This window comes from Patella vulgata, chromosome 8 (genome assembly GCF_932274485.2).
Source record: "Patella vulgata chromosome 8, xgPatVulg1.2, whole genome shotgun sequence".
NCBI lineage: Eukaryota > Metazoa > Mollusca > Gastropoda > Patellidae > Patella > Patella vulgata.
In genome coordinates, this window is record NC_065886.2 from 28,033,227 (window position 1) to 28,050,377 (window position 17,151).

At 35.6% G+C, this 17,151-nt stretch overlaps 2 protein-coding genes across 3 annotated transcripts in view; one reads left to right on the forward strand and one right to left on the reverse strand.

Moving 5' to 3' along the window:
* Positions 1–3,621: 3,621 nt before the first annotated feature.
* Positions 3,622–16,524, reverse strand: LOC126829609 (uncharacterized). Of its 2 annotated transcripts, none has more exons than XM_050559557.2 (5): positions 16,376–16,524; positions 9,576–9,752; positions 8,566–8,826; positions 7,311–7,558; positions 3,622–6,825 (listed from the first exon to the last, which is right to left on the reverse strand). In XM_050559557.2, the coding sequence occupies exons 2-5, from the start codon at positions 9,674–9,676 to the stop codon at positions 6,146–6,148; spliced, it is 1,290 nt and encodes a 429-aa protein (XP_050415514.1). In that variant the 5' UTR covers positions 9,677–9,752; positions 16,376–16,524; the 3' UTR covers positions 3,622–6,145. The 2 variants fall into 2 exon arrangements, with proteins under 2 accessions (XP_050415514.1, XP_055958651.1); XM_056102676.1 differs by lacking the exon at positions 16,376–16,524 and adding an exon at positions 12,757–13,019.
* Positions 7,716–17,151, forward strand: part of LOC126829608 (protein flp) — a 49,973-nt gene continuing 40,537 nt past the window's right edge. Inside the window, exon 1 of the mRNA XM_050559556.2 lies at positions 7,716–7,897. The gene's annotated coding sequence lies outside the window, so the exon portion shown is untranslated. The remainder of the gene's footprint in view (positions 7,898–17,151) is intronic.

The window sequence follows — 17,151 nt, forward strand, 5'->3', positions numbered from 1 at the left end:
ATTGTTATCAGTTATTATTATTATTGTTCGATTTATATAGCGCTTCATTACCCGTGAAGTGTTTCTAAGCGCATATCACAAACATATACTTCAAACACACAAAAACAATCAAAATCAGGAGAACATAATTAAACACAGCTGCCTGTTAGGCGCTATTATTCAAAGGTTTATATCTAACAAATCAACCGGCTAATCTCTATATTGAACTCAGTCGAGGTATTACCTGATGAACACCTACACCAAGTAGAGTTCAAAAATAAAAACGAAATTTAAAAGAATCAACTTCATTAACAAAAATTAAACAATCAAAAACTAAACTGATAAATCAAATTCAAACGAAACAAAGAAAATGAAAAGAGCAGTTCATTACCATTCTACATTAACAAAATAAAGGAAATCAACTTGTGAAAATTTGTTAAAAAAATAAGAGCAAAGTAACACTAATGTAAATACTTTTTTAACGAACATATCATAAATATAATTAATTTTACCTATAATATCTATTTCAGAAATCAGACTTTATTTTGCAAATAAAATAATCCAAAGAGTTGTGTACGACCATTATATTTAAACAGTATATTATGCTGTTATATATATATGATAAAGTGAAAGTGATGAGAGTTAGAATTAATGTTAACAATTTGATAATTACTATATTTAATTTGTTAAATGGGTAGCAATGCATATGCTAATGTAATAATATGAGTGTATATAATCTGATTAACATTCAATCGTTTCTGTTTATACTCTTGATTTCAAATCAATTATGTTCGGCGAAATATGCCAGAAGTCTCAATCGAATGGCCATCTCTAGGTCTCTAGCATCTGGTTATTCAAGTCTACACCGATAGTATTTATTGTGCATGCTCTCCAGATAAGAATATGAGGTCACCGTTTGACATGACTTGTAGAATATGTCTAGCCTAGTTCTTCGAGTCCCTTGTTACAACTTACAAATGGTGCTAAAACGCATTATGGTACACGAATGGTAAAATGTTTATTTTATCTTAAATATTGGATATCAGAAGCCCATCTTTTCCCTGTAAGATCACAACATCAATGTTGATTTTAACTGAAAAATAATTCGTGTTTTCAATGTCGAAGACTTTGGATGATATTGAGTTAGAGACTTAGCTACTTTAATTTGTATATGACAGGACACATACTGTGAGATAGTCGGAGCTTAAAGTACATGTATATGCCAGGGCAGTGAAAATGACTGAGTTAGTTTTTTTTAATTTGTTTTAGAAATATAGAATGAATCAAATGTAACTTTCACACTATTTCCCTCAAATGACACTCAGATACTTTAACTATTAGGTGTGCTAAAGAATTACTTTTTTCAACATGTAGGCCTATAGGCCTAAGATTATAAATCTGACATGACATGAAGCCTATAGGCCTACATGTTGAAAAAAGTGACTTAGACAACTAAAAAGCTTGATCCTGTATTGGTACATGCATGGTTTAAAGAAAAATGTGAACATCTCAGTAACCCAATTTGAAAGAAGAGTTGAAGATCTGTTGAATAACTCAACACTGACTTGACACTAACTAAATATCAAGTCAGCTTGACACTATGTCTGCTTTGCTCAGCCAATTATCATATTATGTGATAGAACTGGTTAAACATGTTCCAAAGATCATTGTTACGATAGATGCGTTATGAAGATATTAAGAAAGGCAAGTGACGAACGCAAAATGAAAACACGAGTTATCCTTCTATATAACTGACTGAAGTGACGAGTGATAATAGATACATGGAAGAATTTCTGCTCACTAATAATTCTTACGAAGACCAAAAGTTGTTATGTGAGGCCGTGAGAGGATATCTGACCCCCCGAGCGAAGCCGGTCTGTTCGGGGTTGGCGGCTACACTAGGTCTGCCCCGAGTCTGAAATTTGGGGTATAGGGGTAGCACGGACCTGGGAGTAACATAGGCCAGGTGGCGTTAGTCTACCACTTCCGGTTTCGGAGTTATGACCCCCGAGCGAAGCCGGGTATCCTGCTAGTACATCATAAAAGCATGCTAATGCACGTACTTTTTCTATTTTTCTCGTTTTCTCTTACCGAGTGACAGTCAATTATTTTGACTATAAGACATTCTACTGTACTACACAAGACACTCATGACAGGTCTGCTTAATACAATGCTAATACAATGTATTTCTATCCAAATAATAAATTGCATCTTATACATATCGAGGCATGAATACATGTATGAATCTTTAGTCTCTATGAGACATGATACTAACACAAAAATGCAGGAAATGCAATTATGCTATCAGCACCACCGATTGTTTTAATCAAAGACCATTTCACCTTAAGGTGACAGACATTTGCACGTCAGCATAATATATTTTACTAATCGTTGTGTATGTATGATTTTTCGCGTGCGCACTCTCAATTTTTTGAGGGGATTCCGCGTGAAAATTAGAGCTCTCAGGGGGGCCCGCTTATACGGGTGGACTTATTGTTTAATGGGGGCCTGGGAGGACACCGTCCTCCTAAACTCCCTGCCAGCACGCCCCTGTTTGGAATTATTAGTGAGCAGAGATTCGCACGTGTATCTGTTATCACTCGTCACTTGTGTGTAGATTAATGGTCGAATGTGAGACGTTAGGTAATATATTGATATTGCTGGAGTGCGTTAGCACGAGGGCTATATCTAGATATTACACAGTGCCTTGCACGAGACCATTAAACGACACAAAATACAGACATTATCCAACATGTGCACTCCAATGAAATACGTCACGCGGGTTCAGTCTTTCAACTTGTATAAATAATGTACACTTGACACATTGCCCGTACCATGATTTGAAATAATGGTACTCCAACATCAAAGTATGACGTCACATCTGCATTTTAAATATAAGGATAACTCGGGTTTTTCCTTTTGCGTTCGTCACTTCCCTTTCTTGAAATCTTCATAATGCATATATCGTAGCAATGACCTGTTATTTGGAACCTGTTTAACCAGTTCTATCACATATATAATAATGACTGATACCAATATTGTACTTTAAGCCATGGAAGCAAGGACAATGTCACGTGTTATTTCATGTAGCACACATCTAGGCTAATCGCGACATGTAAGTACATCGGTGGTGTCATGAATTGAGCTCGAGTTTATAGTCACGTACCACTGTTTCTTAGACGCCAAGGTTGCGCAAATAAGGCCGAGTCCCGGATGTGATCCAGATGTTTGTCGTGAAAGTTTGCCTGTGTCGGTTTCGAAGGACAGAGGATGTGGCAATGAACATTGTCCAGTCTTTCGGATGGGACAAAAAACAAACCCCCTTGTACATATTGGCTCTTAAGTAAAAGAACCTATCTATCCGGGCTACATTTCCCCCATAACAGACTGCATAGCGTATGTGTGAGCTTCATTAGCCCGGTTGATACAAAACTCTAGGACGTTAAACACCACTTCATTTTTCATGACTTCCTTCCACGAGCTTTCACTTCGGGGTCTACACACTGTATCGTGCATGACAGTATATCTACATCCGACAAGGTCAGGAAGGGCGTTTTCAGAAATTCGAGTTCGGCGTGAGGTATCGGGCATTACCCGAAAAATTTATAAAATCAAAAAGCTGACACAATATTTCTGCTCATTTATAGGTACATATAATAAGATTCGAGTTGAATGGGGCCAATACGGCAACGGTGCTTCGCACATTTGTGCGACGTTATCTCGCCGAATGTAGGACTAGGAGAAGAAACATATGGTGGGAGCCAACAGAGGTGAGGTGGGGATGGAGGGGGGGGGGGCGGTCACGCGTCTGGTTCATCATAGATTTTGCCATTGACATTAATGATAATGTTCGTATCTTTGTCCTGAGGTAACTTTGTCTCATGTTAGCGTTGTGTTGAACGCTTTTTGTGCCAAGACGTAAATCATGAGTAACACTCGTTTTTCGTTGTTCACCAATAACGAATTTTGAGCTAACTTCACACTGCCCATGAGCTTTACCGTGGGAATCTTATGATACACAAACTTTAAGTATAACTAGACAACTATAAGCGTCTAACCTAGCAGAAAATGTGTTTTAAAACATCTTTGAACCTGTTACATATATATGATGTACATTGCCCAGTCACACGGAAGGAAACAAATGATGTGCAACGTCCGTTCATCGTTTTGTTTTTTAAAATGATTTTACAAATGATAACTAATTATTTTTTTCAATACAACTGAGTCGCCAAGTCGGTCATGCACAATCAAAGGCGAGACAGTGTACATTTGAAATATATAAACAGGACACACTTCTTTGTCTCGACTAGAATTCTCTAGTTTTTATCAAGTATTGATACAATTTTAAAAGATAGGTTGTCAGGCAATAAAACATACGCTCACAACAGCTATGTCACCCGTAATGTTCACAAAGGTTGTATATTTATTGTTTGGTAGGTAATGTGGGCATTTAAAAGCCACTTAAAACAAACCAAGAGAAACAACCCATTATGTAATTATCAGAAATAATAATAATTTGATTGGCTTCTAGTTCTTTCGGACGCTAACATTTATTATATAAAACCTGTATCGGTAACGATGATAAATTTAGCTGTTCGAGTTATCTGAAATCATTAAAAAATGATAGTGTGCATCACATTAACACTATTAATTTCAAACTAGTCGGGAAATAACTAGCTGGTCCACATTATCTTTAAAAGTGATCAAGAGTAATAACTCCAAAATTACTTCTACATTTCATAAAAATAAAGGCACTTGAAAACTAAATTTATAAACTTGATCATCTAAAAGATTATTCGAAGTAACCAAGGGCAAACAATCTAGCAGTAATTATCGGAAATTACTGACAATAAATAGACTTCTTCGCCACCTGATCATAAATTTATAGACAAGCAGATGATCAATTTAACCTCTAGACATCCAAAAGATATTCAAAGTGGCCAAGGGCCTTAACTCTGGCGGTAATTATCATAATTCGCTGAAAATCGTCTCATTCGCATGACCATAAACAATGTGTATAAATTTAAAGCCAATTGGATGATTACTTTAACCTCTAGAGCGTCTACAAGCAATTGTTTACGCCGGACAGACGGGGTTGACAATATTATGTATGACCACATTTCAATGTGAACGTATAAAAATCATGAAGCATTATATACATGTAAACAACGAAAACAACAATGCTGAATAATAAATAATAATTGTATTTCATTGTATTTCTAGTTCAATTACTAAATCTGTTGATACAATCTGCAATGAAATGTTGTCAATTGGGTTTGAATATTACTTGAACTATAATATTACTTGCATATATTTTTATATTATGTCATCCAGTATTTGTCATAAGCCATTTTCACTCTTGTGGCAGAGAAAAACGGCAATCTAAAGAAGACAAAATGTTACTATAACAAGAACAGTAACTGGGCATTAAGTTTTAAATGTCCGAACCTACTAGACACACAATGCCAGGGATTCCTAAAATAATCTGAAAAACCCAGACTTATAGGGTGAATGCAAGGGTCAAACTCGAGTATGCCAATAACTCACCGTAACGCAATATAAAACATTGTCGGATTTCAATTTATAACAAACTAAACAATCCCATCAAATCTTTCTATATATATTGGTTACCGGGTATTAATAGATGAGTCTGAATTTCTTATGGGCTGCCATTTTGTACTAACTGCACAATTTCAGGAAGTTTCTTTTTCCAAAATTCGCTATTTTCTTCTATTTATGACAAACGGCTTAATTCCAGAATATTTTACAATTCCGGTGCCTTTCAAAGAAGAAAAATCGTCTGACGTGTTGAGTACTTACAAGGCTCAATAAGACGGACAAAAACTCAATGAAATCTCGATAATCGATTCTGAAATTTGTTCTGGAATGCCGTATCAGTAAAAGAAAATTCAATAGTCAACCTGCAGATATTACGAGGGCGTCTTTAACCATGGGAATATTTCGTAGAGCGCGACGTGCGTGTCTCATAACAAAGAACATTAGTTAATGTAGCATAATATTGAACTATGTCAATGTCGACTGTAGACTAAAATAGTACATTTATTGAGCCAGTTACCCCAGTAGTTTAATTAACGTCAAAAAAATAGAAATGTGGAAGATATTGGAAATTATTTGTAACCATCCTAATTTCATTGACAAACCGTCATCAGTTTTTGTCAAAAACGTTGTAAAACACGACAAAAAGAACTAGAAACACCCACGAAACGTCAGTCAAACTCGATGAAGAATTTATCACCTCGGTTGAAAATCGAATTCTTCGACTGAATTCATATCCTGATATGCTAAATTGTAATGTTACATTTTCAAATAAACCATCTTTAGTCATGGTCGTATTGTCGAAAAACAAACCAACTTGCCCTCCTCTAATTTCATAAAGATATTTTATGACTCCATCTGGACTAATAAAAAACATGTTATCATTTCCCTTCAACATATAGCCCTTAAACTTGTATCCCATACTGCACATTAAAATGTCTTCGTCTTTAAGATATACTATTGTCAATTCTCCTATAATAGGATGCCCATATATACCGGTATATCTTTCCGGATTGAGAATACCATGTCCACTTTTGTCCACCAACACGTCCGTATAATTGTAAGGAAAAGCCATCGGATGTGCACAGGCCGTAGACATATTAGTCGCTGGAGTTTCGTGAAGGGCAAAAACATCTAACATGTAATATGCTATCTGATGCAAAGCGATAATCCCCTCCTCTCCGCCGGGACCATTTGTGTTTCCATATAGAGCAAATTTAATACTTGGCATCAGTACTATCAGGGAACTATACCCATAGATGTCACCATTATGTGTTATTATCTCATATCCTGAAATTGTTAATATAGTATACACATCTATTAGCGCCATAAATATTTATACATGGATTATTTTAACTGATAGCATCATAACAAGCCGATATATAGTGATGCCGATGTACCTGCTTTAATCACCCCTCACCCCCCCCCCCCCTAAAAAAAAATTAGATTACTTGCTTATTTATCTTTGTATAAAGCATCTAACAAGCAATTTTACTTATCACTGATTTACCGAAGTTGAAAATGCTCAATTTCGAACCTATATTGATGTTAGGAAACTATACACCAACGGACATTTGCATAAAGTTTAAACATCATGTTTCAATTAGAAGCATCATTATGTGTTCCAAAAAGGCTGTCAGACAGGTGCTGCTTAACCTACGAAGGCCAAGCCATTCACCCGGTGAACATCTACACTAAGTTTGAACATTATACTTCGAACCAATTTAAAAGGTTCTGCTTTCTTTGAAAAATGCGAATATTATATAAAGTTTTACCTTTATAGTTAGATACGAACCACCCAAGAGCATAACCACAAGCATGATATTTAACTTCTAATTCGGGAGCTTTATATTTCTGGAAAACGTCACCGTAATCAGAAGCCGTTATTACTTTATTGAATGTGGTATGGTGGCAATATTCCGAGTCCGAGGGTTCATCAAATAAGCTTAACAGATGTGACAGCCAAATTTTCATATCTTTTGAGTTGGTAAATATACTGCCTGCTGGATCAGCTGGATACATTCTAAAGAGAATATTCACAGACTTTACATATTGTAAACACAGCATACAGGGTAATGCTAATATTATGTTTAAAATAGGGTTTGCTTACATGTGTGAATTATAAATGTAACTGATAAATGTGGCTGTGTTTAAAGGAATACGCAGCTACTGGAAATGGGACAGACTTTACTATATTTGTTAGCTTTAAAAACTCATTTGTAGCATTAATAATATTTAGTTTGAAACAACATGCAAGTCGCAACATGAGAGCATTTCCAGAAAGGGGTAGGTATTCTGATGTTGAGTTGCCTGTATTGTATCAATTGAAAGGATTCGGCTTGATCTTAGAATAAAAGAACAGGTAAGTGAACTGTTATTGAAATAATAATACACTGAGACGCAATGAAAACCCAACCACTGATTTGAGTAGAAGTGCTGGCGAGGCATAAAACAGCTGAAATGAGATTTTTGGCACGTTTCTTGAAAATCAACATCATAACAACTTTACGTGCTGAAACATAGTAACGGAATCGAATCATAATTGGTCGGCACTGACTAATTCATGTGACCGCCTCACATTAGTTGCAGTACGGGAGGTGGATAGCATGCGGTAATGCGTCGGTCTTTCCGTGGCGTCGTCACACGTTGCCGGACAGACCTTGGCCGATCTCTAATGGAACCTGTCTGATGGAAACGACCGGCTAGTGTGTTGAGATATGAACCTTCAGGGAACGGCTCTGGTACACATGCCCTCTTGTGCCAATCTTGATGTATCGTTGCGTCTTCCACAGAACTGCGGGCGTTGTACTGACCATATTTTATACCCCATGGCTGAACCATAACATCATGATTTTCAACATTTCTATTCTGTTACCCGATCGTGAAAATATTATTCTCACGTCTTAATTTGATGCTGTTACATTCAGAATTGCAAGAGTATCTCTCGAACAAGATTTCCAATCATCCTTTTATAAAAGTGGTGCTTTTTCATTGCAATATGTATATATGAATAAATAAAAAATAACGTACTTTGTTAAATTCTGTACATCATAAAGATTATCTTCATTCGAGTCATATATATAAGGTATCGCTGTATTTTTCGCCATTAACGAATCTTCATAAACTCCCGTAGACACCATATTATACTTGTCAAAAATTCTTGTTTGTATTAGATGCTCCCAAGTGTCATTGCCGATGACTTCAGCTACATGCCCAGCCAGCATATATAATAAATTATTGTAGCTGAACTGGTCCCTAAATAAATGTAACTCTTTAAGATGTTTAAGCTTCCTGAAATACAAAACTATGTATGGTGGTAAAGGTACAACAATTTGTAAGCTATGTGAACTGCACAAAGGTGTAGCATGTCTCGTGCATGATACCGATACATTAACGGGACTGTGATATGTCGCTACAAACCGAACCACAGACAGATATATAGCTAACCCAACACGGGTGTGATCTTAATGTGTTTTAAGAAAATTATATAACCTTTATATACGGTATAATACAACCAATCTGTTTAATACTAATTTGATTTCAATGTCTTAATAAGATGTTTTGGTTTAGTATTGAATTCTTTAATAGATAGCTATGCTTTCTGCAGAGGAGGGGTTGGGCTCAAAACAAACAGTTATTTTTATGGAAATAAAAGCTAAAATCCCGTCTTATGTATGTACTAAACAAAGAAATTCTGCAGATAAAAACAGCATCAGTAATGTAGTGCATATGTTTATACAAAGAACGGAAATGCGTTAATAAGTGCATTTAAGATAACTTTAACAGAATGTTCTATTTATTCAACTATTCGTAGTGCATAAAGGTTCACAATTTTTTTTAAAAAAATCTAAACCGGCTTAACAATGCCAAGGCTGCTTATATCAAGCTATTTCCAAACGAAACTATTTATTTCTTTTAACATGGAACCTTTTTTCAGGTTTTCTGTCCCAGTAACATATATTATTAAAATATAACTAAAGGCGCTATCAAACCTATCTATTATTACATTAATAAATACTTGCATACTTCAAATTACCTACCGACACAGCTGTTCTCGGGTAATGGTCGGATATCCCACATGAATTCCAAAGTCAATAGACTCTAAACCCGAACGATGAGTCAGTATATCTTTTAAAGTCATCTCAGATGTTCTGTAGTCGTCAGCTGATTGGAAATCTTGTAGGATATCTTTTAATTTTAAATCCCAATTACAAGATCTACAATATAAAACATCAATGAATACACAAGCAAAAGGCAAATATCGAGAAAAGTTGTAACAATATTAAATTATATTCGAATTAAACCAGGAATTCCATTCTTAATGGACATTGACTGCGAAATTCTAGCTTCTGGATATCCATCCTAAGACGCAACGATGAAATATAAATTTTAATAAAGTAATAATAAAAACAAGCGGTTGCCCACAATCATGGGCCATAATCCAGGATGTTACGGTCCGACATGCGAGAATATCAATGCGACAACATTTTGCGGATATAAACATATATTTTAAGTTTCATCAAAATCGGGTCCACAAGCTTAAGCGCGATTTTTTGTACAATCAGGGGTCATAATACAGGAAGTTACAGTTCGATATGCGCGATTATCGACGGAACCGATATCTTTGGTATATAAACATATATTTTAAGTTTCATCAAAATCGGGTGGGAATTGTGACCTTGGTTTTATATACTTTTACTATTTGCATAGAAGCGGCCATTTTGTCGGTCCGAATTTCACGAAATTCGAATTGAACCGCCATTAGATTGTAACAGTAATATGTGAACAGTTTTTAAAATCGGATAAAAATTGTGACTTCTAGAGGGTCCACAGGCTAAAAACGTGATTTTCCGTAAAATCAGGGGTAATAATCCAGGAAATTACGGCCCCATATGCGCGAATATCGAACGGAATCGAGATCTTTGGGATATAAACAAATATTTTAAGTTTCCTCAAAAACGGATATACTTTACACTATTTGCGTACAATCGGCTTAAAAAAATTTACCTGTAGAGGGTCCACAAGCTAAAAACGCGATTTTTCGTACAATCAGGGGCCATAATATAGGAAATTACAGTCTGTTATATGCGAGTATCGAAATAACCGATATCTTTGGAATATAAACATATATTTTCAGCTTCATCAAAACCGGATAAAAATTGTGACCTATAGAGGGTCCACAGCCTTGGTATTCCATACATTTACACTATTTGCGTACAAGGCGCGGTCATTTTGTTGGATATTTTGTGCGACCGATTTTCACGAAATTATGGTGCAACGGTGATATAGTCTAGCGGTTTTTTAAAGCCGATCAAAATTTTGACCTCTAGAGGGCCCACAAGCTGAAAACGTTAAGTTATGGGTCGATATGCGCGAATATCGAAAGAAATCGAGATCTTGGGGATATGAACATATATTTAAGTTTCATCACAATCGGATAAAAATTGTGACCTCTAGAATTTCCAAAAGCTAAAAACGCTATACTTCCATTTGTAGATCACGCTGCATCGTAAACACGATTGATGCGAAATTTTGGTAGACTGGGTTTCCAAAACGAAAATATTGATACTCCTTTTGATCACATTGTAGACCATGAGGCGTGCTAGTAGGACTCGATTGTAAATTGAGTAATAGTTTAATTAAAACAAAGTGCTGTGGCTCTGGTCCGAGTTTCAATCAATACCAGGTTTGGCACAGTACCGTACTTTATTTTCGTCAGTAAGGAAATATTTTCAAGTAAAAAATGTTAAGTGGGTATACACTTTATGCAATATGGGCGTGATATATACATCACAACATTTTGGTTTGTCAAAAAATGGAGACGGCATGATAACTAAAGGCTCACCTGTTATAAAATAGGATTCATATGAATTCAGAGAACCAAGGAGATACGTAACTTAGAGCATTTGTACTCGAGCCACGTGCGCAAGAAACCGGGCCTTTCAAATTTTACTTAAAGATGCACTATGTAAGAGCTAGATCTGCCTATTGCAGGACTTTATTTTGGCTTTGAATGTTATGTAAACTATTATTTAGACATTTATTCATATGACAGATCTATAATAAACTCTTTAGATCATCGGATGGGTGGAGATTTAAACGGATTGAGACAAGGTCGCCATTTAATGATTTAAATTTAAAAATGGGGGATCGAGGGTAAATCTCGAATTACAAGTACCGTTGATAATAAACACTCTATGACAGATCTTGTCAAAACTTCAGTAAGTGATGACTTGGCTCAGAATAAAGTAATTTGAATAAAATGTTCCATATATTCATTTTGTACTATATATTTTTGAACTATTATAGCTAGAACGGTCAGCTCTTTGTCTAAATCTTACATAACGCATCTTTAATAAATAACCGACATGTTTCTAATGTTAAAGAATGGGAAAGCCTGTTACTTATTAGTTTATGTTCTCATTAAATACAAAAAAAGAACTATTATTAATGATAGATGCACTACTACTTCATTAAATTTGCAAAACGGTTTAGAAGGTATTTATCAACATGTAAAATGTGTATGTTCGAAGACCCCCCCCCCCCCAATATCTTAATCTCATCAAATTTTTTCTGTATTTATTAGCCAAGTCGATGCGGAAAAGTGTGTCGTTAAATCGCATTTCATTTTATTTCATCCACATATTGGCCGAGTGTGGCCACAGCCACACGAGATTTGGAAATAAGAAGGGAGGAGATTCAGATATTTAGATATATGAGAGTAACAGTTAGAAAAACACATAACTAAATAGATATAATAGGAAATATATTTTGCCTAAACCTTTTGGCGATCAATGTTCGGCGTATTATCCTGGATCATTGGCACCATTTAGGTCTGTTGTTAGAATTGGTCTAACGTCGCCACTATTCTATCATCTGTTATGTAATTGATAGGCCTACTATTTAGTCAGTATTTACGTTGTACACCATTGCAGAGTCAGCAATAATGTAAGTAAACATTTGATTGTCCGCGTGCATGCACTTTTTCTAAAACCAGACATTAGTTTAATGTCATAAAACCAATTTAAATTTAGTAACGCAACTAACGTTACCATAGCAACATTATATTTACTTTGTAAAGTAATATCACTTTACTGTTCACGATATGGCTTTGAGCATGAAAGGCGGGTCATATATTAATTTCATAAGGAGAACTTGAATTACTTTTAATAAATTACATTCTTAAAAGCTGTTAAATTTATAATTTATATAATACGATACCCTATGTTGAGAGTTTTATCCACTAAAAGATCCGCTAACAATGCTGTAGTAAACGATTTTGTTAATGAACCAATACAGAACAATGTTTCATCATCAACCTTCCGACCCGTCTTCACATCGGATAATCCATATCCTTGAGACAATTCGGTTTTATCTAAAACAACGGTCAGTGTTAATCCAGGAACCTTCCGACATTCCATAACAGTTTTGATAAATTCTTCCATTTCAGGACTTAATCTTTTATGGCTATCAACATAGCTTAATATATTGATAGCCAAAATACAAAAACTTAACGTTCTAAGATAATATCCTCCTCGTCCATCCGCCATTTTGAAATACAAATGTAAAGCGCCTTTTATAATCTGCCAAAGATATTCTGGAAACACACTTCACAGTACAAGCCATACCAGACAGAACTACTTATGTCAGTACAGTGTAAATCTTTTTTTGAAATAAACCATATGCCCCATTTCAATCAACGGCTTTTTTGTTATTAATAGAAACCGCCCAAGGAAGGTACATTTACTTATTTTGAGAGAGTTCTTTGGAAATGGTAACGGTCCAAGCGTAAGTGAATTAAATCTATACTTAGACATCTTTACGGTTACACAGTAATAAAGAAAATAGCTGCACTCAACACTTTACTTATTGGATTAAATAAAAATAAAACACAAATATTTGATGGATTCCTTAAATAGATAAAACAATACGATAAGTATTGCTTTTTGGGATTTATTTATCAGTGTTCGGTTTGGACATTTAAAATTTTATTATCGTCTGTGGTTTCTAGAATAGTCACAAAGTGAAATCAGACAAAATCTAGAAAATATATTTCTTAAGTAGGACTATAACTCTATTTTCTATAATCATATTTGATATCAAGAACAAATTCAAGTGTTATCACACAATTGAATTAACGTAAGCACAGGGCATTTCTTATGAATACAGATGTAGTCAGTGTGAAGACGTGTTGGATATATCAACATAATAATAATATCAATATTACAGATTTCAAGTCTAATATATACATGTCATTGAGTCAACTGGCGTGGTTTCGATTTCCCGGTTGTACGTGACAAAGAGTAGGGTCGCCTGTCCAACCTCGTGGGTTTTCTCCGGGTCCTCCTGTTTCCTCCCACTGCTAAAGACCCCTACGCGCAAGCGAATTATTGAAATAAAATTTAATCATATGTTAGTCCCGAAATTACCTAGTTTGTGTCCAGTGGACGTTACCCCCCCCCCCCCCTCATCGTCAATAATCAACATTAGACAGTATAAGACATGTAATAGTAGTAGTAGTAGTAATAGTTTCACGTGAAGCGTTTTTCTTTGCAATTTTACATGTAACTGTATTTGGTCGTTCTCTTTTTGGACGTCTTCAGATTATACTAACGACTAAATTATTACTAGCAAGTGAAATAAATGTGGCGTCACTGGTGATCCATAACAGTAAATATAAAATTCGGACTGGCAAAATCCCGATTTAATTTTTTTTTTATCGGCCCACCTATATTATCTTTAATTTAAAACCAGGGTGTGCTACGAAACGTTTTGTGTGCAACGAGATTATCTAGGCAAGATGGGGATCACGTGGCTAAGTGGGTAAGACGCTGGCTCGCTAGCCTGGAGGTCGGGTGTTCGATCCCTACATCGGCCGAGAAAGTTCATCCAGATTTTCCAGCGTGGTTTCCCCTTGACAGTGATGCAGGACGGAGGGCCTGACAAGGGCAGCTGTCTAGTCGTTCTGGTGGGATGAAAAACCGAGGTCCCGTGTACACATTGCCGTGCACGTAAAAGATAACTTGGCAGTTGGAATTCGATATAAGAGTAGGCCGTAGTGCCGCTGCCCGGGCAAAATTTCCCTCATAGCACACTGTATGGCGTATGCCCGTCTTCATTAGCCCGGTTTAGGAGCAGAACAGTAGGGCGTTAAACTCCATTTCATTTCATTTTATTTCTAGGCAAGATAATAAAACACTTCCGCGTGTAAGACACGGAGATCTAAAACAAGATACCATGTTTGTTTTAACATACGATGGAATCAGCTCTTGCTTAAAAGATATATTGATAGAAACCTGTATAATTCTGATTCTGAGTTAACGAATCAGTCTTAATTCAATAGGATAAAATGAACAAATTTACTCATGTCATAAACAAACTAAGACTTGTTTGTTACCAAGTTTGTCTGTTCTTAAAAACTAATTTTCGTTTTGCAGTTTCAAATATATTCAACAAGTATCGCTGTCTTGATCTAACTTTCATATTTTTATTCTAACAAGTGAATTAAACCAAGACGTTGAAGTTGTTGGTTTCCAACGATTGGCATACTTTTCCTCCAGGGGTGGAATGTTATCAATTTGATTGTCGGAGTTAATAGTGTTAACAGATGTTTCTGCAAGATGAAGTAGAATACAACATTGCTTCCAGTGTTACAAGAGATACGTACTTGTACATCTGCTGAAATACCTATATTATATGATTTAGAATATAATGTAAAAGAATAGAAAAGTACAACCAAAAAGTAGTCCTTTGTTTAGTTTTTATATTTCGGTAACATATAAATTACGGAATATCTGAACTAAATCTGTTCAAGGTGCAAGTTAAGATGACCCATTATATCCCAATAGTCAAAGATTCCTTGTTCGGTGTCAGTGCGGGGGTCTGGTGCATTTGATTCACACAATGACTTCTAGTCAATGGCTCACTACCTACCATGGGTATGTCTCTGGGCTACGCCGATTCGTCAGTTTCTATTCAGGATTTGGGTGTTTTGTTGTTTTTTTCTTTTAAAATGAAAGATAAATTATAAAACCAGAATTTAATCTTTTGCCAAGCATGTGTTTGTTTAGTAAATAATGAATAAGTCTATAGAGATAAAAGTGTTAATTATTTTTAAAACACGCCCCCCCCCCCCCAAAAAAAAACACAAAAAAAAAACAACAAACCCCCCCAGTTTTTCTCGGCATTTTGTGAACACGTTTTTATCAGTATTATAATCGGAAGATTGACCGTCTTTATATTAGACTTACGGAACCCTGTATGTTGGCTGTGACAGTCATCCAGAGTACTGTCAATTTCTTACTTATTTTGTATCTTTTCAGGTAACACTTCGATACCTCAAGTCATTGCCTATTGTTAATTTTTCATTCCTTCGAAGAATCACATTTTGTTCATTTGAAGACTGATTAAGGATTATACAAAATTAAACGTGAATCACCTTAGCGTAAGTTTGCCAGTTTCGCAAAGAATTGCCTCCACGTTCGTGTTCATCTGCCAGCGACCCCCTAATCATCCATAAAATTTGCCAGAGGAAAATTGAGGAAGCCAAGAAAACAGCACACGACTGCCAAACGTCTGTTTACAGTTTCTGTCAAGTAATTTGAATCTGTATTAATTGAAAATGCTTCGGCATTCAAAAGGTCGTCTATAGAATGGAGTCAAACCAAGGTAGCCTCGTGACTGCAAACGAATCTCTGCGTGACGGTTGTTTTCAAGAAGAACATTTTAGGAAATTACGGGCTATATTTTGTTAGATCCGATATTTAACCGTACAGCTGTCAAAAACCTAATACTGATGTTGAGATAGTTCTAATAGAAAAAGAGAATAATAAATACCCACCTCGCTCACGCCGTTTTTCAGATATGCAAATGAAATGCCAGTTTGAAAGATTTAACATTTTTCGGTTACATTCGCGACTATTCACATTGGAAGAGCAGCTTCCTTTTCGCCATACCTTGCCACCTGTCAGAATTGGCACTGTCCACAGTTTATCAGCTAGCTCCGAGAAGTAGTTAAAACTATTGAGATATACTGATGTGGTTTTTTTGTTTAGCTACGATTGGATGGCTTTAGTTTCATCTGACAAACTTGATGCATGTACCATCTTTATAATAAGATTATTTTATACTATTTGGACTAATTAAACATACAAGGCCCAATGTAGTTGTTGTTTATTACAAATTTAACGTTCAATAATAAATGATATTATGGACAGGTTGATCCAATTAAAATTATTTTCATATGAAGGAGTAATAAAATAAAGGGTAAAAACACAAAAAAGTTCTCGTAAATAAAGTCACTATGAAAGTTAATTAAAGCAGGAGGTCAAGCTCATTGACGTTTGGTATTGTCAATCCGGCTCAATGTTGGGACAAAACTTACTTTTAACTGTCAATATTGACAGTTATGTTAATGAAGCGGTGTTTTTAATTGACTTGGAACGTCAATTCCCCTACTTACGATGTTCTCTTAGTCTAAGTCGCGCATTTTGATTGGCTGTTGTTTACGTCATGTATTTGCCCCGCCTTTATGTCGTGCGTAGCAAAAGCTTTTAACGCTTCTATTTAAAAGAGATGATTTGTACCCGTATCAGGCAGGATTATATGCTTAATTGT